Source organism: Rhinatrema bivittatum, chromosome 3 (assembly GCF_901001135.1).
Source record: "Rhinatrema bivittatum chromosome 3, aRhiBiv1.1, whole genome shotgun sequence".
NCBI classification, from domain to species: Eukaryota; Metazoa; Chordata; class Amphibia; order Gymnophiona; family Rhinatrematidae; genus Rhinatrema; species Rhinatrema bivittatum.
Genome location: NC_042617.1, coordinates 313,318,770 through 313,342,764, shown reverse-complemented (window position 1 = coordinate 313,342,764; position 23,995 = coordinate 313,318,770). Strand labels below are relative to the sequence as shown.

The following is a 23,995-nucleotide window of genomic DNA, read 5'->3' as shown; positions in this document are numbered from 1 at the left end:
CCACAGACACAGGTCTCCCCATGCCCTGAGCCCAGGCAGTGCATAGAGTTTCACCAGGTTTCCTACAAATGAAAGTCTGGGTGGGTGGGATCCCAGGATGCAGATCCTACCCCCCCCCCCCCCACCAAGGAGTGGATAAGCAGGGCAGATCCCCCACCTAACTCACAGACTTCCAGCAGGGTTTGCTGGAGTCCTGAGAATGGGGCAAAAATCCAAAAATATGCAAAAGCTCCTACACACCTCCTAAACCTTCAAGCACAAGCTTCAGCTGCCCCCAGAGTTCTCAGGAGAGAGCTGCTTAAGAAACCTTCCCAGGGCCCGGCCACTCCAGCAGCCTGAAAGAGAGGGGCTGCATTAGAATGGCACCTCCCCTGACGTACCCACCTATGCTACTCTAAGTAAACTGAAGATTCACCCAGTGCTTAATGGTAATGGACCACAGGGTCCGTTACATACATATAAAACGTGTCTGCCCAAACTGCTGGGTGACAATTGTGCTAATGAGTGCCTTCCCCAAAGAGAAGCACTTTTTTTTAAACCTTACACCTGTCCAGTGCCCCTTTTCAGTTGCTTTATGTTCACAAATCCTGTTTTCTTTGTGGAGAGATTTGGGATGGGTAATGGGACTGCTTATTTTATTGACTATTTTATTTTACAGTTTAAGTATTATTGTATAGTTGTTGTTGTGCCTCACCCAGGTGCCTACAAGTTTGGGTGAGAAATTAAGGGGAGGGAACTTCCCCTACCCCCCTACCTAAACTCCCTCCCTCTTCCCCTCTCCTCCCCACCCCCCTAAACCCTACCTATCTATCCTTTTTTTTGTTTTTTGTTTTACTACTTGCTTCAGGGCCCGAGCTGAAGTAAGTTGCGCGCGCCGGCCAGCTGCCGGCGTGCGAGTCTTCGGGACAGCGTTCAATGGCGCTGTCCCAGCCCGTTCCCCAGCCCGCCCCTTTGAAGAGACCCGGCACTTTTGCGCGTACTGGGGTTTACCCGCGTGGCCGGGCCTCTTTGAAAATTCGTGCAGTGCGCACAAGGTCCGGCCACGCGCGTAAACCCCAGATTCTACGCACGCAGGCCTTTTAAAATCCGGCTGTAAATGTTTATAAACAAATCGTTTTATGCATAGAAAACGTGTTCAATGTGCACACATCATGATTTATGCATAAAAACCTTGATTTTGCATGGCACATTTTCTGTGCATAAATCGTGTTTTGTGTGCGCTGTGCATATTATGGTGCACACATTTTTGGGATAGCGCACTTTTTTAAAACTCGCAATGCATTTGACCACCATTAGCTTCCCGCCTCAAAAGTTAACTCAATTTTTATTGCGTGAGTAAAGAAAATGTGAGCTAAAATTTAGCTCATAATTTTTACTTACGTTTTATTACGTTGGGCTCTATGGGTCTTTCCATGGGGGGAAGCCAGAATCCAAGGCCTTACCGGTGTGTTAAGTCTCTGCATACAGCTTAAACAAGACACCAAACAAATCTCCATGTTCCCAAGGTTTTTGTTTTACTGTTGCATTAACACAGTAACAATGATGTTGCAGTACATACAAACAGAGGTAGAAACAACCATGCTCCGATTTTAATACAGGAAGATTCCTCGAAAAGGAGATCAAAGGTAAAGGTACAGGTTGCAGTTTCTTCCTGCTCCTTTCGGTCTCCAGCACACTTGGACAGTCAGAACCAGGTCTGGGATTCTGGCACCATGACTCTTCAGGAATTTCCCCCTCAGTTTTATAGCTCCCCTCCCTACACACTCAGTATACCTAATTGATCATTGAAATTACAGTTCTTCAGCTGGAGTCCATGTTTCCTTCTGGAAACCTGCAGTCACGGGCCCTGAATCCAGTCTTTAGGTGTCACCCTTGAGTGATGACCGCAACACCCTGCCACCTCTTACTCAGGAAGAATACATTCTTTTGGGGGGACAGCCTGGAGCACTGGGGAGTTTGCAATGTGCACTTGCACCTTCAGCTCATGCATGTTGCAGCCACTTTTCCCAGGGAAACCCACACACGTAGTTTCTCTATGAAATTTAGCAGCCGCAAAATCTGTGTGCTAAAACCGACTGCACACTTTGCATCTGCTATGTGTGCAGCTGGCCTAGGGTGCACAATATAGCGCGTGCATATTTAAAAATCAAATGCGCACACGCTGGTTTACTCCCCCCAACCTACACCCGTCCTTGGGGGCGCCTCTTTTTAACCCTCTAAAAGTATGCACTCTATGGAAGCCCATGTGTTGTTTTATCCAGCCAGAGGATCCAGATTTATAACCAGGCCATTTCACCCGAGTAAACCTTTTTTTGGGGGGTAGGCTGTATTCCAAAGGGCCATAAAAGAATTTCTTTCTTGGGGCTAACTCCTCAGACTCTTTCCCTCTTTTCTTGTCCCAAGGGGTGGGTCCTTTCTGTTGGGGGGAAGGAGAACCTTCTAAGCTCAGGGCATAGATGATCTCCCTCGTGGGTGGGTTACCATAGCTCTTTAGGACAAGGCACAGTTACAAACAAGGCTGGACTCGCTGGATGGGTGTTCAAATTAAAGTTTACTGTGATTGTTCTCAAAAGAAATAGTAGGTGCAAAAAGAAAAATGAAGCATCCTGATATATCCAGCATCCTTAGCTCTACAGGAGTGCTGATCTTTAATTTTTCTACCTCTGTGGATGTGTCCCTCAGGGCAGGGGCTTGGAACCTGTTTATCCTCCATGGGGTGGAATGATAATTGTTCTAAGTTGGCTGGAGTGTCCTAACCATGGCTAGATCCCCGTCCCCAGTACCTGCAGTCCCAACCTGGCCATTGTCCTGTGTCCTATGTCCCAAAGGCGGAAGCTCCATGAGGGGTCTCCAGATGTCAATCTCCTCTTCCTTTGACTCCTCTTCAAAAGAGAACTGCAGGACCTTCTCTTGGATAACAGTTCTTAAACGTTATACTGTTCTGGGTAAGAAGGGTGACAGAAAAATTCTTCCTTACCTCTGCAATAGGGAAAAACTCAAACTGAGAAAAACCTTCTCTTTTTTTTCATTGCTTGGGCACTTTAACCTCCTCTCGATCTGAGGAAAAAGGTGCACAGCCCCTCCTGACCACCCTGAGCAGGAGATACAGTCTGCTAGGAACACAGGTCAAAACTGTAAAAACCAGAAAAACAGCAAAAATCACTCCCCAGCCTTGAAGCAGGAAGTGACAGGGCGGGGTCTCTCCTTTTCTATGCTAAACTGGGGGCCTAACTCGGAAAGCACACTGACACGGCTCCTTCTGCCTCAAAATCAAACCTACTCTGCCACACTCTAACCTGGACTAGCCTCCCACTCCCTTGTGCCTCAGGGGCTCTCCATTCCAGTCAGCTGTTATGAATGGTAAGACCCTTTACAGCTGTCTACCAAGGGCTGGAAACTGAAGCCATCTAGTGGAGATCCCAGGTGGTCTCTACACCCTGGTAAATCACTATTTGCCAGATAAATGGCTCTAAAAATGGCTCTCTGAATGGGTAACAGCTATATGTTCTCTATTTGTAATCCATCCATCCATGTTTGTTTTAGACGACAGCCAGTGCTGGGGGTCAGGCACCAGGTTCTGACCTGTCCTGCACTCTCCTCTCTCTTCCCAGGTTGCTATAAGGCAGGCATTGCCCATCGGGACCTGAGCAGTGAGAATGTGCTGGTGAAAGATGATGGAACGTGTGTCATCTCCGACTTTGGTCTTGCCATGTTGCTTCAAAGACACCAGGAGGGAAAGGCAGGGGAGCAGGATTCAGCAGTGATCACCATGGTATAGTCCTCAAATCAGGCCCAGCCTGATCTGCATAATACACATGTGTGTGATTTCTGTCTGTAACATGCGCTTGCACATTTCATGCATGTGACAGGTGGGGCCCCTCCCTTCTCTTCTATCCTAAGGCAGTAGTTAGTTTGGGTAATGCCCTAGGGAGGTGGAGAAGTAGCACTTTGGGTTGCATCTGGGGCTCCTCCTTAGTAGATTGTAAAAAGAATACAGGCCAATAGAGTCACAGCTGATTCGAACCTTTGATCTCTATATCTAGACGGATGACATACAACTGGTACTACCATTGAATCCAGCCCCATCAACAGTTATAAATAAACTAAGCACATGTCTTGTGGCTGTTCAAGAATGGACAAAAAAACAACATCCTTCTGAATTCCAACAAAACAGAAATACTATGGATTCAGAATAGGCACAAACAAATCCCTGACCTGAAAATCCCATTTGGGACCAATGAACTCCACTAATAACTCAGGTAAAAAGCCTGTTGGAGATAGAACTCATCAAGCTGCCAAAAATCCAAGCAACAGTAAAACGCTGCCAGTTTCAACTTTGTAACTGTTGCGCAGAAGGTGGACCCTTGAGCCGAGGTGGGATTGATGCTACCCGCAGGGCAAGCCCTACGGGTCCCCACCATTGGTAGGCGGAGCTGGATGACTGACGGAGGCTGGCTGGAGCTTCACCAATACCAGCTCTCGTTCCCCACAGGTTGAGCCCTTGGGTGTCGGGGCCAGCTGGAGTTAGGTGGGCCTCCATCCGAGGTCTTCAGATGGATGAGGAGGAGGTCAGCCAGGGACCAGCAACAGTAGGAGTGGAAGATCTGAACTGGACGAGGCAGAGTCCCAGAGATCCGGGCACCAAATGGAACGAGAGACAGACAGTGGACGCCGGAATAAGAACAGGCCGAAGTCTGAGAGGCCAAGTCCAGAATAAGTATAGTAGAGGCATCGTTGAACAGGGTGGAGTCAGGGCAAGCGGCAGGCAAGGAGGAATGGCAAGGCAATGGTCAGGTCCAGGAGACAATGAATAGCGAAGTTGGGCAAGGCAGAGGTCAGGTCCAGGAGATGATCAGTAGCGTGGTCAGGCAAAGCAGAGGTCGGGTCCAGTCCGTAAAACAAGTAGAGTAAATGCAAGACACAAGAACAAGGAAGAGTAACAAGACCATGATCAGGAACACAGACAAGAGGAACCAGGAACATGAAGGATTCACCAGAGGAGACAACGATGTACATGACCAGCGTGGAGACCTGTTGCAAAGGCAACTAACTGAGGCTGGGCCCGGCCTTATACACCGGGACCCAGTGACGTCATCATCCAGGGCTGCGGGTTGGTTTCTCGCTGCGGCCCCTTTAAAAGGAAAGAAGATGCATGCGCATGCACCTAGGGAGAAGTGCGGCGTAGGACGGTGACGTCTCCCCGCGGACCACGTGGGGAGGCCTGCCACGGAGCACGGACATCCGTCGTGGAGACAGGAGCACCTGAGGTGGCCCGAGGTCGAAGGCAGCGGCCCATGGCCGCGAGGGAAGTGGAGCCAGACACTGGAACAGGCAGATGAGGGTAAGAGGGCCTGGCCGCAGCCAGTACATGCAACAGTAACTTACGAAGATTGCTACCACTCATCGAGAATTCAAACCTACTCACAGTGGTTTATGCCGCAGTGACCACACAACTGGATTACTGCAATGCACTGTAGAAGAGTCTGACAGACAAGGCCCTCCAGATAATACAAAACTCCACTACATGACACACAGAAGGAGGCAAACCCCATGACCAGATTACACCTGAATTATACAAGCTACACTAGCTATCAGTAACATAGGGGCCAATATTAATATATGTCCGGCTATGTAAGTTAGATGGATAAGACATCTGGCTAACTTACATGGGATATTCAGCGGCATGGCAGTGCCACTGAATATACCTGAATAAGTATTAAAAGTTAGCTGAATAAGCTTATCTGCTAACTTTAGGCCTGCTATGGGCCACGTCTAAGTTATCTGGTTAACTTAACTGGATAATCCTTAATATAGCTACTTACCTGGCTAAGTTATCCAGATAGGTAGCCTTGCCCAGTTACATCCACTGCCTATCCACTGACTATGCAACTAACTATTTAGTCCGATAAGTCACTTATCGGGCTAAGTGACTGCTGCTGAATATCCGGCTATACCACTTAGCCGGATAAGTCTGATTCATCTGGTTAAGTAGCATCTGAATATCTACTTCATACAGAACAACATTCAAAACTCTGACACTGACTTACAAGGCTCTAGGATGAGAAAGACCTATCTACCTTAGCAAAAGGCTCTTTTCACACATGCCCTCTAGACCACTAAGATCTACACATGGAGCATCCGTAACAACCCCATCGAGAAAAGAGATCAGAAATACAGATGCACAAGGTCGATCCTTCTCAGGAGCAGCACCTGCCCTTTGGAACTCCCTCCCAGAAGAGTTCTGATAAACACATGAGTACTCTTACTTCAGGAAACAAATAAAAGCCTAGCCTTTCTACTAGGCCTTTAATACTAAAACTTAAACCCAAAACTGCTAAATTGCCTATAGCAAACTGTATTGGAGTTTCACCTCGAATTGCCTAAAACCTGCTGATACAATCGAGAGTTTTGCAATAGAGCTATATATTTATAGAATTAGAACGTAGGTGTGATTGTTGATCTATTAGAGTTAGACCTGAGGTACACCTTAAATTTATCAAATTATTTTGTTTTATTGCTTCTACTCAAAACTGTTTATACTTTGTAATGTAAAGCTATAAAGGATTTGCTTGTAAGCCAGTTCTCTAATATGCTGTAACCCACTTTGATTAAATCTCATATTCAAAAAGGGGTAAAATAAATCCAAGTAATAAATAAAGTGATGCACTAAAGGCTTTTTCCCATTTTGTCTATGGAAAAATACTGGGTAGAAAGGCTCTTAAGCACAGTTAGTTCCTACCCAGAGTTGCTTGGGGAATACCCCCTGAAACAAACATAGGGCTCTATGCACTTAATTTTTTTTTCCGATTTGGTGTCTGTGGGAAAACTTCTTAGTACATAGGGCCCACAGTAAGTTACAGACACTAGTTAATGTGCTAGTAGGCGACTACTGACCTCCCTGTTCAAGACTCCTTCCTTCCAGGTGAAAGGAGGCAGGCATGGCGAAGACCAAGTCAACGGAGGTAGAAAGAGAAAGCTATGTAGATGATATTGAGCAGAGGACCGCAGGGGGGTTTCTCACATGTACCACACTTCCTGCACACCTGGGTGCTCCTTCTTGTCTAACTTGTGCCAGCGTGTTTCTTGATGCCTAATGTGCATATGTCGGCGTTGTACAGACAGGCACCCTGAGGTACATGTCTCCTGAGATGCAAGACGGCTCGATGAACCTGAGGAGCTGGGAGTGGGCACTCCGACAAGCCGATGTGTACTCCTTGGGGCTCCTCCTCTGGGAAACCTTCAGCAGGTGCAACAGCCTGTACCCAGGTGAGAACTGGCAGCCCTTGCTGACTGGCACAGGAAGAGGCGTTCATGCTACCCGCCATTATTATTATTAATAATAATCAACTGTATAGCTTATATCAGACGTCTGCAGAGCTCTACAGAGGCACAATGAGTGGATCCCGATAATATCTCTCCTTTCCTTTGTCTCTGTCTCCTCTTCAATATGGTTTTTCACCTCTCTCCCCTAAATTTTTCTCTTTTCTCCTTTTCCCCAATGTCTTGCTTTCCTCTCTGCCCTTCTTTTAATCTCCCTCCCATCCCTATATCTATCCTCTCTCACCTCCATTCTTTCTTTCCCTTTTTCGCCTCCCCATTTTTCTCTCCTCTCTCTCACTCGCTCACCCCTTCTGTTCAGCTCTCTGCCTTCTCTCTCTTTCCCTATCACTATCCTTTCTCCCTTCTTACTCTTCCCTTCTGTATTTCTCCATTTACTTTACTCTTTCATTCATCTTCCCTCTTTCTCCATTCCTTTGAGAGGTCAATATTCAAAAAATTCAATATTCAATAGCCATTTAGGCTGATAACGTGCATGTTAACTGTCTAAATGGCAAGTTTTGGCATCTTTAGCCACTTATCCTTCTAAATTATAGCTGGATAAGAGGCATTCTGGGGGCGTTCTGGAGCGTGATTAACTTATCTGGCTAGCTTAGCCGATTTTCAATTGTAACTAGATAACTGCTTGATTCACTAAGGCTTTTCTCCCATTCTGTGTCTGTGGGAAAATATCTTGATGAATCAGGCCCTAAGTCAGCCAGATAACTTTAGACCTGTTTTAGAGGAAGCCTAAACTTGTCCGGCCACACAAGGCTGGCTAATAAAAAAAACAAAACCCTAACTGGCGATATTCAAACATAACCGGTTGGGTTTTTTACTGATCTGGCCACATGTAGCCAGATAGCTTTAGGAAAGTATATTCAGCAGGATATTTATCCCGCTAAGTCTACGGGACAAGTTATCTGGCCATCTTTTGTGGGATAACTTGTCCACTAACCGTTTATTAAATACTACGCTCGTGTGTCTGTCTCTTTTTTTTCTGTATTTTTCTCTGTGCACTTTTGCATGGTTTTTCTGACGCTCTGGTTCTCATCTTCTCTGTTCCTCTCTCTCTCTCTTTGCCTCCCTCTGTCGTTCCTTTCTTTCTCTTTTCTTCAGATTCTGTGGTGCCTGACTTCCAGCTAGCCTTTGAAGCAGAGCTGGGGAGCGAGCCCACCTTCAGCATGCTACGGGAGCTGGTGTTTGAGAAGAGGAGGAGGCCAAAATTTCCTGAACCCTGGAAGCAGAAGTCACAGGTACGGCTGCTGCCCCTGTGTTTGATGAAGGCAAGACATCCCATCCTGAAGAGGAACCCAAGGACAGGAGATGTTCAGTAAGGGAAGTTTCCTAGCTTGTTTCTTGAAGTTTTCCTTTTCCCTGCTAGTTTTATTGCACCCTCCCCCTTTCCTGCCACAGGCTTGACCCCAGTACTCTCTCTACTCCCTTCCCCCCTCCCAAACAAGGCCTAACTTCCAATCCCCCCCCCCCCCAAGCCTCTAACCCTCCCATCTCTATAGTTGCAGCTGCCGCCAGCTGATTCATCCACTTTCGCTTCTTCCTTACTGTAGCTTGCATTTCTGATGCAATGCCACTGCCTCCTCCTTCTGGCCCTCATTGGGCCAATTCCACCACCACCACCACCACCCTTTCAGCCCAACACTACCTAGAGGTATCAATAAAATCCCAGATTCGTCAAGTGAAACCTGAACAGTTTCCAGGTATGACTGTACATTTTGCAGGATCATAAAATATAGCAATATCAGATACAATGCGGCACAAATTCCTCCAGTAAGTGTGGGAGATCTTGGTTTGCTTTCCAAGCCCAGTTTCTGCTCCTTATGCCAGCTGTGCAGAAGACCCAGATTCAATACCTGGATCTTATTTCTGCTACTTGGGCAGGCTAGGGCAGAAGATGCTGCAGACACAGCACTCACAACCTTGCAGGAGAGAATCTCGATTGTTGTACAATGGCGACACCTACTGACCAGACTCATACCGTACAGACTGGGGATCAATCCTGCTCCCCTTTAGACCTCACAGAGATGGGGTAAGATGCGGAAGGGGAGGGTTTGGGGAGAATGGGAGCAAGCCCATGGAGATTTATTTCTAAAGTTTGGCAGGAGGTTGAATGAGAAGGGCTGGCAGCCAACTTTTAGTGCACACTTTTAGTGCGTGCTATTAAAAAATGGCCTGTACCAAAAAAAAAAAAAGATAAACAAAACAAAACCCCTTTACCAAAGAAATGAAAACAACACCCCTGCACACCCCCTACTAAATGGTCAATTTTCCCTGTAGAGAGAGGAAAATAGTGGAGTGCCAAGGGGATCTGTACTGGGACCAGTGTTGTTTAACTTATTAATTATCCAGAAAAAGAAGCAATGAGCGAGCAGAGATGGTTCTTTCATTAGATGATAGGCAGTGCTTTAAGGTGCCAATTCTTTTTTTGGGGGAGGCAAAATCCCCAGAAACCTCCAGGTGCCGCCTACCCCCTTTTAAGGCATGGCACCCTAAGAAAGAATAGAATGGTTATGGAGGGGAATAAAGACAGAAAGGAAGCTGGGTGGGTGGGGGAGCTGTGAAGAGAGGGTGCTGGGCATCTCAAAAGGGGTCAAAGATGGGAGTATTGCTGATGAGCTGAGCGGGGAGTGAAGGGGAGAGGAAAGGATGTTGGAGTGTGGATGAGAAAGGAAGCTGACCTTTGTGAAAGGCTGTTTTCACACATGCCCTCCAGACCACTAAGATCTACACATGGAGCATCCGTAAAAACCCCAAAGGGAGGGGATTTGGCAGAGGTGAGAGGTGGATGCTGAGTGGGGCAAGAGAGGGGGATGTTATATCAGAGCTGATGCCAATAGACAGGTATGTAAAGGGGAGGGTGCGAGATTGAAAGTTCACCTAGAGCCCTTAATATACTTTGTCATGGGGTGCTAGGCTGGACTCGGGGGTACACCACCCCGCTCCATGGTGAGACCACATCTTGAATACTGTGTGCAATTCTGGTCGCCGCATCTCAAAAAAGATATAGTTGCACTGGTGGTGCAGAGAAGGGAGACCAAAATGACAAAGGGGATGGAACAACTCCCCTATGAGGAAAGGCTAAAGGGGTTAGGGCTGTTCAGCATGGAGAGGAGATGTCTGAGGAGGGATATGATAGAGGACTTAAAATAATGAGAAGTCTTGAACAAGCAGATGTGAATCAGTTATTTACACGTTTGGATAATAGAAGGACTAGGGGGCATTTCACTCAGTGCATAGTTAAGCTCTGGAATTCATTGCCAGAGGATGTGATTACAGCAGTTAGTGTAAATGGGTTTAAAAAAGATTTGGATAAATTCCTAGAGGAAAAATCCATAAACTGCCATTAATTAATAAGCAATAGTAGCTTGATATTTATTTAATGTTTGGGTTCTTGCCAGGTACTTGTGACTTGGATTGGTCACTGTTGGAAACAGGATACTGGGCTTGATGGACCCTTGGTCTGACCCTGTACTATGGCATATCTTATGATCTTATGGAAATGTGCAGGACTGCAAGGCATGATATGGGCTTGTCTTCTTTCTAGTCAGCTCCCTCCCCCACAGATTGAGCCCTTGGGTTGTAGGGACCAGTAGAGTTTGGCTGCAGCAGCAGTACATCATGGTGATTCCTGGGCAACTGGAACAAGGTAGGACAAGGCAAGGCTTGGTACAAGCAGGATGAGGCAAGGCTTGGATAGGCTGAAACAGAGTAGGAACTGGATACTGGAGCTGGACACAGAACAAGGACCGGGGCTGCATATGGACAGAGACAAGACAAGGTAGAGAGCACGGCCAGGGAGAGATACAAGCAAGGCAGGATACTGGACAGGACTCTAAGCAAAGACTAGGACTAGGCTCAGACACAAGTTGGGACAAGATACTGAGCAGGAACTGGAACAGGGAATGGATGCTAGGGACTGGACTGGACAGGGCATAACAAGACCAGACAAAAACAAGAATGGACAAGACAGACTAGGATAAGACTGAATAAGGACTAGGCAAGAGAGAACAAGGACCATAGAAGCCCGAAGGCAGCAAGGCTGGAGGCCCGTAGGCCACTAAGCAATAGGCCCAAAGGCCCATAAGTACAGTGAAGCTTGGATAGGCCACACAAGGTAGGATATAAGAGTAGAGCAGACCCAGAGGCCACAAGGCAAGGTAAGACCTACAGTAGGCCACAGATCAAGAGCAAGAAATGGACTCAATAGGCTGCAAGGCAAGGTAAGGCCTGAGTAGGCTGGAAGGCCTGGAGGTCACAAGGCAAGGAGCAAGAAGGCCAGAGGTCACAAGGTAAGGTAAGGCCTAGATAAACCGTAAGGCAAGAAGCAAGGAACAAGAAGGCCCAGAGGCCACAAGGCATAGAGCAAGGTAACAGCAGCCAAGTCAAAGAACCAAGAGTGATTTCTTGAAGAGGCAAAGGTGTACTGGGAAGGTCTAGAGCTTGGGTGTGGTGTGAACAGTGAGGAAGAACTTGGTAAGGCTGGATGTTAAGCTTGCTGAGGTCCCTTGGTAGAGAGAAGGCTGCACCACAGACAGAATCAGGTAGTGAGAAGGCGGCTCGGATAGCTCAGAACAGAGCTCATTGGAGGCCTCTGCTGGTGAGCAGGTGCTGTAGCGAGCAGAATTGGGACTCAATGAGGCTGCATGGCAGACAAAATCATGTCATATTTACAGTGGCCCTATGAGTGAGCTGATCAAATATGAAGATAACACAAAATTATTCATACTCAAAATACAAGCTGATTGTGAGGATTTTCAAGAGGCCCTTGTGAGACTAGGAAGGTGGCCTTCTAAGTGGCAGATGAAATGTAATGTGGATAATCAATAAGGATTAGTAGCTTGGGATCTATTCATTTAATATTTGGGTTCTTGCCAGGTACTTGTGACTTTGTTGGCCACAGGATACTCGGCTTGATGGACCCTTGATCTGACCCAGAATGGCATATCTTATGTTCTTATATTCTTATGAAGACTCTTATATGGAACATGAAGGAGCGAAGAACTATATTCACTGTTGGCAAAATTAGTTTCTGTTGTACACAGTTATTCTTTGGCTTTCTGAGTCTACACCGTGGTGCAATTGATGTGGAAATGGTGTGATTGGACCATGACTCTACCGAATGGATGCTTCCAGCAGTTGCAAAAGGTCTGTTCACCAGTTTCTTTTCTCATCAGACTGACTTCCTTGGATTCACAGTGACCATGTTGACAAGTCTCTGCAAGTCAAGGGCGCCTGGATTTAAGAGAGGACTGTGGGCTCATGGTTGGGTGGGATGGAGAGTGCATATTCAGGGATTGGGGGGGGGGGTGGATGGTGGAGAGGTTCACAGCATGGCAGTGTGATTCACATGAAGTCAGAATTGGGGGGGGGGGGGGGGAGGGAGGTGGTCGGTTGGAGGTTCCATGCAGGGAACAAGGAATTCAGAATTGGAAAATTGATTGAGGTTAGCAAGTTTGGTTACCGAGGTTACGCTACAGACTTGTTATAGGATGGCATACAATGAGATTGGTTGGTGGCTCCCTCTAGGCTGGGGGAGGGAGCTCCTAGTATTAGAAGCCAGTATACTTTTGATCTCACACTTCCTCAGGAAGGTAAATGAGTAAGGAGGGACTGCGTCTTGTTTCTTGGAGTGTGGCTGGCCTAGGGTCCCCAATTAAAAGGCAAAAATAGAGACACAATGCAGACATAGAGATTTAGCAATAAACACCTTAATGCTGTAGAGCATAGGAAACTCCAGAGATGATGGATTGGCCAGGCTTTTTGGGCATCTTTTGGGACACGGAAGCCAGGGGTGGTGATACTTACAAAAAAGAATATCTCTTTCTGATTTGGGACTATTGATAAAGATCCTGAGGGCCGCTATCTTATTCTCAAGGGATCTCTTAATGGGACACCAATTACACTCTACAATGTATATGGCCCCAACGTATATGATCAAAACATTTTTTACATCTATCCTCCATAAATTACGGGAAGGGGTAGAAGGGCTGGTTATAGTTGGAGGAGATTTTAATGTGGTCTATGATCCACTATTAGATTGAACTCACAATCTCCCAGGGGAAAGAGTTAGGCTACATATGAGCATGCTGCTGCTTTGTAATTAGCTGAATCTCCTAGATGCATGGAAGATTCTACATCCAACAGAACGATATTATACTCATGTTTCTTGTGCCTATGCCTCTCAGTCCAGGAATAATTACATTATAGTCTCGATGGTGATCTTTTCCTCAGTTAGTAAGGTGGAGATAGGACCCTTGAAGGTGTCTGACCTCACGCTTATCTGGCTTGATCTGCAATGGAAAGGTGTATTGGACAAGAGAGGGGCATGCCTATTTCTTGCATATCTCTTTCGGATCCAGGGTTTATAGTCTTTTTACAGCATAAGTGGGCAGAGTATCACCAATATAACAAGGACTACCAGGGTAATCCTAGTTTGTATTAGGAAATGGCAAAGGAATCCTTCAGGGTGAGATCACGGCCTTCCTAATAAAATTAGGTGAGATTTGGATAAGGGAAAAATGAGCTTAGAAGCGCAGGTTCATAGAGACCGTATGCTCATGGCCTTGAGACAGAAGGCACAATCCAGGGCTGCTTTCATAGCCTCTCAGACACTAAACTTCCTGATACACCAACAAACCCAAAAATCTATGCTTTATTTTATACACCAGCGATTTAAACATGAAAACAGAAAGGGAAAATGCTGACATCTCTCATCAAGTGTAAATTAGGTGCTTAGTAGCTGCAAGGAGCCCTAATAATGCCATAATAAATACAAGGGAAGGCTTTCAACAGGTGTTTGTAGACTCTTTCAGTTCCTTTCTGCTGAAACAGGAAATGAGAAATTACTACTTACCTGTTAATTTCCTTTTCTCTAGTGAAGACAGGTTAATCCACAACCAGTGGGTTATGCACCTCTACCAGCAGATGGAGATGGAGCAAAGTTGACATCACGGTATATATACCCCAGCACTAACAGCCTGCCAGTATTCTCTGCAGAAACCAACTGTGGACAAACTAACAACACTTCATTATAACATTTAACAGACAACTACTCAAAATACTCCTTCAACAGGAAACACTGAGCTCAGACAAAGGTAACATCACTAATCTAGGGACTAAAACTTGACCCTTACCAGTTATCCCTAGACATGCAGGCACTCAGGAGGACGATAGAACCACAAACCAGCACCAAGGGCCGGAAGGTGGATTACCCTGTCTTCACTAGAGAAAAGGCAATTATCAGGTAAGTAGTAATTTCTCATTTCTCAGCATTCAGACAAGTTAATCCATGACCAGTGGGATGTTCCAAAGCTACTCCCGAACAGGGCGGGAAGCTGCCTGCAGTCCAACCAACACTGCATGCACAGAGGCTGCATCTTCCCAGGCCTGCACATCCAGGTGACAATACCTGGAAAAAGTTTGTAAGGAGGAGTACGTCGCAGCTTGGCAAATCTTGATGGGAGACAACAATCGAAGCTCCACCCATGACACAGCCTAAGCCCTAGTGGAATGAGCCCTAACCTATTTAGGTAACAACTACCCAGCATCCACATACGCGGCCGTGATAACCTCCTTAACCCAATAGGCTAACATAGTTCGTGAGGCCAACTCACCTTGTTTACCTCCACTGTGGAGAACAAACAAGCGGTAAGTCTTCCTGAGAGGTTTTAATAACCTCCAATACTGCATCAGATGCCTCTTAACATCCAAGGTCTGTAATAGGTGATATTCATCCACATATCTCTCCCTGTCCAGCATTGACAGGGAAACAGATTGATCCAAATGAAAATCCAAGACCACTTTTAGCAAAAAAAGGACGGAACAGTCTGAAACTGGACCGCCCCTGGAGTCATCCTAAGGAACAGTTCTCAGTAAGAAAGAGCCCACAGCTCTGACCGGACGCGCAGAATAAATCACCACAAGAAACATCATCATCAAGAAATTAAGCTTAAGGAGAGACTTCATAGAGTATGAAAAGTGGAAATTTGTCAAAATCCTAGAACCAGATTAAGTCTCTAGAGGACCTGATATCCCTTGCCGGTAAGATTGATCATCGTCTCCGGCAAAGACGCCTAGAAGTAAAGGCTCCACGCTCTCCTATAGCACGTCCCACAAGTGCCTCCAACCATCCAGTGAAAACTTCAGCATCACCACCCCCCTCCGTGGTGGAACCGATGGAGGTGAATGGTGGGCGCCTGTCTCCGACCGAACATCTCTGTCGGCAGAAGGAGGGCCTTTGCCTTTACTGTGGCACTTCTGGACATCGTCTGCAGTCCTGCCCTGTTCGGCCGGGAAACTGCAACGCCTGAGTCCGGCGAGGGTCCTGAGCTTGGGCGCAACTGTTACTGGCCCTCAACTTCTGCTTCCTGTATCCTTGGGTATTAAGGCCCACACCTTTGCCACCACTGCTCTTGTTGATACCGGAGCAAGCGGCAGCTTCATTATGGATGACATTGTTAAGTTCCTCAACATTCCTCTTCAGCCATTGGAGGTGAGCCTTCGCATAGCCTCCATCCAAGGAGATCATCTTCCAGGACTCATCACTCACCAGACAGTATCTGTTCGTCTTACCGTGGGCACTCTCCACGAGGAGGAGATGTCCTTCTACGTATTGAAGCGATCAACCCATCCGGTTATCCTGTGGTTGCCCTGGCTCCAGTCCCACAAACCCAGTTCAATTGGCATTCCCTGCAGTTGGTACAGTGGGGCCTCAAATGCCAGAAGACTTGTTTGCATTCCATATCTCCAGTAGTTCCTGTCCTGAAGTCTGTTACTCTACCTGGTTTGCCTCCGCAGTTTTCTGACTTCATTGATGTCTTCTCGAAGCAGAAAGCAGATACCTTGCCTCTGTTACGCAAGTTCAACTGTCCTATTGAACTCCTGCCTCCCAAAGACAGAACCTATCCGTTGTCTCAACCCGAGACTCAAGCTTTGTCTGAGTATATTAAGGAGAATCTAGAAAAAGGATTCATCCGTCCGTCTGATTCCCCTGCAGGCATGGGGTTCTTCTTCATTAAGAAAAAGGACGGCGGTCTACGCCCTTGTATTGATTACAGGGGGCTCAATGCCATAACCCACAAAGACCAGTACCCGCTGCCCCTCATTAGTGAACTGTTCAATCGCTTTGAAGGGGCGCGGATCTTCTCCAAGTTGGACCTGAGGGGTGCGTATAATTTGGTACGCATCCAACCTGATGACATTTGGAAAACCACATTTAATACAAGGGATGGTCACTATGAATACACTGTGATGCCCTTTGTGCTATGCAATGCCCCAGTGGTCTTTCAACGCCTTATGAACGAAATCTTCCGGGATCTTCTGTATTCCTTCGTAGTTGTATACCTTGACGACATCCTGATCTTTTCTAAAGACCTTGAATCTCATCAAGATCATGTTTGGATCGTCCTCCAATGCCTGAGAGAGAACCATTTGTATGCCAAGCTGGAAAAATGCCTGTTTGAGCGTAATCGCTTACCCTTCCTAGGGTATTTCATTTCTGACTGAGGATTTTCTATGGACCCTGAGAAAGTCCAGGGGATCCGCGACTGGCCACAGCCAGTAGGCCTCCGTGCTTTACAACGATTTCTGGACTTTACCAATTATTACCAGAGCTTCATTGCTAATTATTCTTCCCTGGTGGCCTCGCTCACCGCGATGACTAGGAAAGGGGCCAACACTCGGGTGTGGACACCCAAAGCACTAGCCGTCTTTCAGACAATCAAGGAGGCTTTCTGTTCTGGCCCCTGCCTGCAGCAATCGGACCCTAAACGCCCATTCGTCGTAGAGGTTGACGCCTCTGCAATTGGCGCAGGAGCCGTCTTGAGCCAGTTTTCCCCTAAGGGTAAACTGATTCCCTGCTCTTTCTATTCACACATGCTTTCTCCTATGGAACAGCGTTATACAGTTGGTGACCGTGAACTCCTCGCAGTCAAGTTGGCGCTTCAAGAGTGGCGCCCCTGGTTGGAAGGGGCACAACACAAGTTTACCATCTTCACTGACCATAAGACCCTTGAGCACCTTAAAGAGGCTCAACTCCTGAACCCTCGTCAAGCCCGATGGACACTTTTCTTCGAACAATTTAACTTCGTCCTCTGTTTCCACCCTGGTTCCAAGAATCTCCACGCTGATGCACTATCCAGATCATTTGAACCTGAAGATGTCCCTGAAGTTCCTAGTTTCATCATTGATCCTGCCCGTATATCTCTTGCTGTGACCACTACAGTCCCTACTGGGAAAACCGTCATTCCGCGTAGACTATATGAACGAGTTTTGAAATGGGCTCATGATTCCAAGTTGGCAGGACCTTAGAGATGTTGCGAAGACACTATTGGTGGCCCAATATGGTGCAAGACTCCCGAAACTATGTGGACTCGTGTCCCATCTGTGCCCAACAGAAACCACCTACTGGAAAGCCTTGGGGCTTATTTCAACCACTCCCAGCACCTACAGAGCCATGGTCTAGCATCTCGACGGACTTTATTATGGACTTGCCTCCTTCCCAGAACAATACCGTGATTTGGGTCATCATTGACCGTTTTTCGAAAATGGGTCACCTCATTCCTTTGCCAGGCCTTCCTTCAGCCCCGGAATTGGCAAAGCTGTTTCTGAAGAACATTTTTCGCCTTCATGGACTCCCCAAGGAGATCATTTCTGATCGGGGACCACAGTTTGCTGCCAAATATTGGTGTTCCCTAAGTAAGAAGTTTAACATTTCCTTAAACTATACATCAGCCTATCTTCCACAGGCCAATGGTCAAGCGGAAAGGACCAATCAGACTCTGAAGACTTTCCTCCGTTCCTATGAAAATGATCAGCAGGATAATTGGGCTGATCTTCTTCCTTGGGCTGAGCTGTCGCACAATATTCATGTTGCTGCAGCCACCGATGTATCCCTGTTCTCCGTGGTATTCGGACGGCAGCCCCGACTGCCTCTTCCAGTCCCTCTGACAGTTCCTTCTCCAGCGGCACAATCCATGGCTCACACCATTCTTCAATTATGAAACCAAGTGAAAGAGCATCTTTCCCAAGCTGCTGAAAGCTCCAAGCATAACTCTGACATCCATAGACGTCTTCCTCCACTTTTCCGTCCTGGCCAGAAAGTGTGGCTAAGCGCTCGACACATACGACTGAGACTTCCCTCTCATAGCCTGGCTCCGAAGCACATTGGACTATTCTCTGTAATCCGAAGAGTGGGAGCTGTATTTTATCAACACCAGCTACCTCGTGCCATGGGTATCCATAACATGTTCCATGTGTCCTTATTGAAGCCGATGGTCCTCTCCTGGCCCTCACATAGAGTTCTTTCTCCTCCACGGGTCTCTACAAAACCTGACTCTTTCCTCCTGGTAAGAAAGGTCCTTGACATTCGGCGGCGGTGTGGAAAATGGGAATACCTTTTAGCCTGGGAGGGTTATGGGGCCGAGGAGAATTCGTGGGAGCCTTCCCACAATATCCTTGATAAGGAGCTCCTGAAAACTTTTCATAGGACTTATCCTGATAAACCACGGCCACGTAGGGGGAGGCCTAGAAGGGGGGGGGGGGGGGTACTGTTATGCATCCCATCCGCGCCTGGCCCACGCACGGGCCTGCTCACCTTCATGGTTCCATGGCAGGTCCTGGGTCGGCCTCCCTAGCGGCAGCTGTAAGTGCTTCCAGGCCCTGGCATCCCGCGACAACGGTCGCCGGGCCTTCCACTGCGCACCAGGCCTCACGCCGGAGCTCGCCATCCTTGGCTGTGTTGGCCATGCCCCTACACGCGGACCGCCCAGCCTATTGTAGGGCCAAGGGCGGGTCCTAGCTCCGCGGCGCGCCCTGATTGATTCCCTGTTATAAGGAAGTCCTTGCTTGTACTTCCTTGCCTTGGCAATCGGGTCGGCGTTTGTGCTAGATTGTCACTGTGTTTGTTCTTGTTCCAAATCTCGTTCCAGGATCCTTCTGTTCCAGTTCTGTTCCTGCCTTGTTCCTGCTTCCTAGTACTCCAGTGTCCTTCTGTTCCTTTTCGTCTGTCTTCCCAGGTAGTACCTTGGACTGTCTTACTGGTACTGACCTCGGAGTGTTCCTCGGAGTCAGAAGGCTGCCTGCCGTCTGACTCCAGTCTGTTCCTCGACCTGCCTGCCTTCTGACCTCGGCCTGCCTGTGACCTCGTCTGATCTCCGGAACCTGACCTCTGCTTTGCTGACTACTCCTCGGACTGACTCTTGGACTTTGACCTCTGCCTGCTTGATCACGTCTCTAGATTCTGGCTCTGTTCCTAGCCTTGTCATCGCCTACACTCTTCTGGTCCTCCTTGTTCTATCTGACCTCCAGTCTAGAACCTGACCGCGCTCCCCTTCTGCCTGTGGGCATGCCGGACTACCATTCTCCCAGGAGACCCTGTGAGGCCCACCTAAGTCCAAGTGGCCCGGGTCCCTACAGGCTGCTCCTGGCGGGACCTCGGGCTTCCAGTGGTGAACCTCTTCCTAGCCTCTGTCTCCTCCTGTGCTCTGCCTCCTGGGGGCAGTTGCTTCCTGGTCCCTACCAGGAGGCAGTTCTCCTCTGCCTCAGGACAAGGGTCCACCCCCGAGCGCAACAATAAAAGTATAAAAGTTGCTGTTCAGAGTATAAAAGTAAACCAGAGCATCTAGAATATATTACCACAAAGATCAAATATGTTGCTACCAATCAAGCTCACAAGAAATGTACTTAATTTGTTATATTTGCAGATCACACAAAATGACCTAAACCACTTGTTATCCCTTCCCTTCCTGGTACAAAGCAGCATTTTCTCCAACTGATTAGTATTTTATCCTAATCTCTTATTATATTCTGTTTACCTATGATCTCTAATAGACCTATTATTTCTTATAATTTTGCTTAGGATTTCAACGTATTTATCTAAGGTCACTAATAGATACAGTTTATAGACAAATTTCAAAAAAAAACCTTTTTAGTTTATAAAATATGTTTTTGTATCTATTAAGAGTATATTTTGTAAATCTTGTTGCCTTAGCTACTACTGATCAGACCAACTAAAAATAATTATCTGAAGGATTTACTATGGTATTATTTAATTAACTCCCCCTGAATTTTACTAAAGTGTTCTGGTTTCACACTAAATTTATCTAAATTACTTCCTTGTGGTTCTCTCCCAACCAATATCAAGTTATTCGGTGGTATCCAACCTCCTAATTAGTGGGTTATTTATTTATTTTATTTATTTATTTATTTTGTATACCGACATTCGATCGAGATATCACATCGGTTTCCAGATAACTAAAGGAATATAACTAAAGGAAGTATCAGGAGGAACGATTTGCCTTTGTCGCGGCCTTTGAGGATGGTATCGGTGAGGGAGAGGAGGAGGGTTTCAGTGCTGAAGAGTTTTCTGAAACCATGTTGTGCAGGCTGAAGAACATTAAAGGTTTCAAGGTGGTCTGTGAGTTGATTGTTGACTGTTTTTTCGATGATTTTTGCTAGGAATGGGAGGTTGGAGACTGGTCTGTAGTTTGCTGGGTCGGATTTGTCGAGTTGAGGCTTTTTGATGATTGGTTTGATGATGGCGTTTTTGAGTTTTTCTGGGAAGATTCCTTGTTCTAGGGATAGGTTGATGATGTAGGTTATTGGTTTGACAATAATCTCTCTGATGAGTTTTAGGGTTTTGATGGGGATGGGGTCTAAGGGGTGGGATGCAGGGTTGGTTTTTCTGATGATAGGTTCAATTTCTGTGGTAGCAACGGGAGTGAATTGTGACCATGAGTGGATAGGAGGGGGGGTGTCAATTAAGTCATTGTGGGTTTGGGGAATCTTGGCAATGATGTTGTTGACTTTATCCTTGAAGAATTGTGCTAGTTTTTCACTGGAGATGTTGCTGGAGTTTGGCGTATTGTCATTTTGGATGGGGTTGGTAAGGTCTTTGACATAGGCGAAGAGGGTCCTTGGGTTAAATTGGTAATCGTGAATTCTTGATGTGTGGAAATTACGCTTTGCTGTGTTAAGGTCAGTTGTATAGTTGTGTAGTAGTGTTCTGTATTTGTCTTTCAGGTTTGAGGTGGGGGTTCGTCTCCACTGTTTCTCAGTCTGTCTCAGTGTTCGCTTTGAGGTTTTCAGTTCTGGGGTGTACCATGGTGCTCTTTGCTTTGTGGATTGTTTTATTTCCTTTTTTATCATGGGGCATAATGTATTGGCTATGTCTGCGTTGATAGATATCCAGGAGTTTGTGGCTGTGTTGGCATCATTTAAGTTGATTGTTTTTAGTGCCTCAGGTAACAGTTTGGCGATGTCTTCACTGGAGCATGGTTTGGTGAATTCGATGATTCGGTTGTTTGTTTGTAGTGGGTTTGATTGGAGTTGAAGCTTGGCTTGGATGAGGCTGTGGTCAGACCATGGGGTGGGGGTTGTAGATGGTGGTTCAGTTGCAGATATTTTGTTGTTTATGAATATTAAGTCCAGGGTGTGTCCTGATTTTTGAGTGGGTGAGTTGATGATTTGGGTGAATCCGATGGCAGACATGGTGGATAGGAGCAGTTCGCTTGTGGGGGATGGAGGGTGGGTGTCGATATGGAGGTTAAAGTCTCCTAGTATTATGGCTGGTTCTTGTAAGTTTATGTGGGTTGTGATGGATTCAATCAGGGGGGAAAGGTTGTGCTGTAGGCAACCAGGAGGTGCGTATAGGAGGAGAATTTGGAGATGTTTTGATTTGAATAGGTTGGTCTCGATAGGGGGTGGTAAGTTTAGGGAGTGGGAAGAGAATTTAAGTTTTTTGTGAGCTAGGAATAGTAGGCCACCTCCCTTTCTTTTGTTTCTGGGTATGGAGAAAATGTTGTATGTGTTTTTGGGCAGTTGATTGAGTAGGACTGTGTCAGAATGTTTCAGCCAAGATTCGGTTATACAGAATATGTCTGGTTGGTCGTCTGTGAGTATGTCATGGATGATTGGGATTTTTTTGGTGATTGACTGTGCATTAATGAGGAGTAGAGTAATGAGTGTGATTGTGGTATAGGGTATGTTAGGGTTGGGGTGAATTTTGGTGAGGCGTCTAGTGGTGGGTGTGGATTTAGGAGTGTGGTGGTTGTTGTGGCGATGGGTTAGTTTGGGGATGTATTGGGCTGAGGCCATTGTGTGAGTTTTGTGTGAGAAGGTTGTTGCTTGGTTGCTGAGTGGGGAGTGAATGGTGGTAGGGGTTGTTAGGTTGTTTGAGAGTTGGATGATTACTTTTCAGAGATTCATATGTTGAGTGTTGGGAAGAATATAATGGGGCTGGTAGTTGTTGAGGGCTGTGGGGGGGGTTGGAGGGGAGGAACATTGAAGACAGAGGAGCATACGGGAGTACACAAAGGGAGTGCACGAAGGAGCGCACAAAGGAGCAGGCTTCTTTGGCGTGCTCCTTCGGCGCGCGGCGCCTGGGAGCCTGCTATATTTATAATTATAGCCTGCTATATTTATAATTATAGCCTGCTATATTTATAATTATATTTATAATTATAATTATATTTATAATTATAGCCTGCTATATTTATAATTAGAGGGTTAATCAGGGTTAGTCTATAAAGATAGAATAGAAGGTAAGGGTGGAGTGGGAAGTAGGGAGCCCTTTCCCTACTACTATTCTTTTCTAATAAACAAGAGCAGGGGCGGATTGGCCTATCGGGGGATCGGGCATCCCCTGGTAGGCCGGTCGCTCCAGTCACGTGGTCTGCCGTGCGTGGCCGTGACGGAGCCGCGCTAGCAGACCACGTGATGTGTCCTGGGTCGGCCTGGGCAGTGAATCCCCGGGCCGGTCTTCCTCGGGAATCCATCGCTGAACAAGAGCAATGAAGAAAAGTATCCCCCCTTGAAAATAGGGTCCAGCAGTTGAATTCATGTCAGAAAAATTATCTCCTGTTGTAGTTCAGCTCCTCTAAGAGTGGCAGAACTTCTTAGCTTGGTTGACCTATACACAGAACTCAGGCCCTGATACAATTAACACAGATAAGAAGCTCCTTTCAAGTCCAAACAAAAACCTTTCCTTTGAACTACTGAATCTAAAGGCATATGAAAAATAAAAATTTCAGCAAGGCAACCTTTTCCATTCTGCTATTCCTTTCTAAAGTTAAGCAGTAATAATAACCAACAAACAAAAAAGCAATGCACAATAACCAAAAATAAACAAAAAAAAAGCAATAAAGAAAAAATATCCTCCTTCAAAATAAGGTCTCAGCAGCTGAATTCAAGTCAGAAAAATTACCTCTGTTTGTAGTTCAGCTCCCCAAAATCTTGGTGCCTAAGAATCCCAGAGGGTCTTAATCCACAACTGCCCATATCCCAGTTCACTATCATATCTGCTTCTTAGCTCCTACCCTAACCTCCCCCTTGCCTCAGCCTCCTGTCCTCAACTCCCTCCCCTCATCCCTTTTTATCTCCACCGTGCTCCATCTTTCACCTCAGGCACTCTCCCCAAACCTTAGTCATCCATTTAGTTTCTTATCTCAGTGCAAAGATCAAGCCTGAGTCTCCCAAAGCAGCAGTGCTTGCAGAGGCACAATTTTGGCAAGCAGCTAGGCAGCTCTCACTACTAAACCAAAAACAAGCTCAGAAACAATCTCAACGCTAGTAACATAAATGACAAAAAAAAGGGGAGGGGGGAATTATTAAAAAATGTTGACCAGTACTACTGTCCGGTAAAGACAGCAAGCAGTAATAGCCT

The 23,995-nt window shown here is 46.6% G+C and overlaps 1 protein-coding gene across 2 annotated transcripts in view; it reads left to right on the top strand.

The window, feature by feature from the left end:
- Positions 1 to 23,995, top strand: part of AMHR2 (anti-Mullerian hormone receptor type 2) — a 64,159-nt gene that overhangs the window by 38,390 nt on the left and 1,774 nt on the right. For both annotated transcript variants that reach the window (XM_029595214.1, XM_029595213.1), the window contains 3 exons: positions 3,612 to 3,772; positions 7,119 to 7,266; positions 8,437 to 8,573. In XM_029595214.1, the coding sequence (XP_029451074.1) occupies positions 3,612 to 3,772; positions 7,119 to 7,266; positions 8,437 to 8,573 (446 nt within the window). The remainder of the gene's footprint in view (positions 1 to 3,611; positions 3,773 to 7,118; positions 7,267 to 8,436; positions 8,574 to 23,995) is intronic.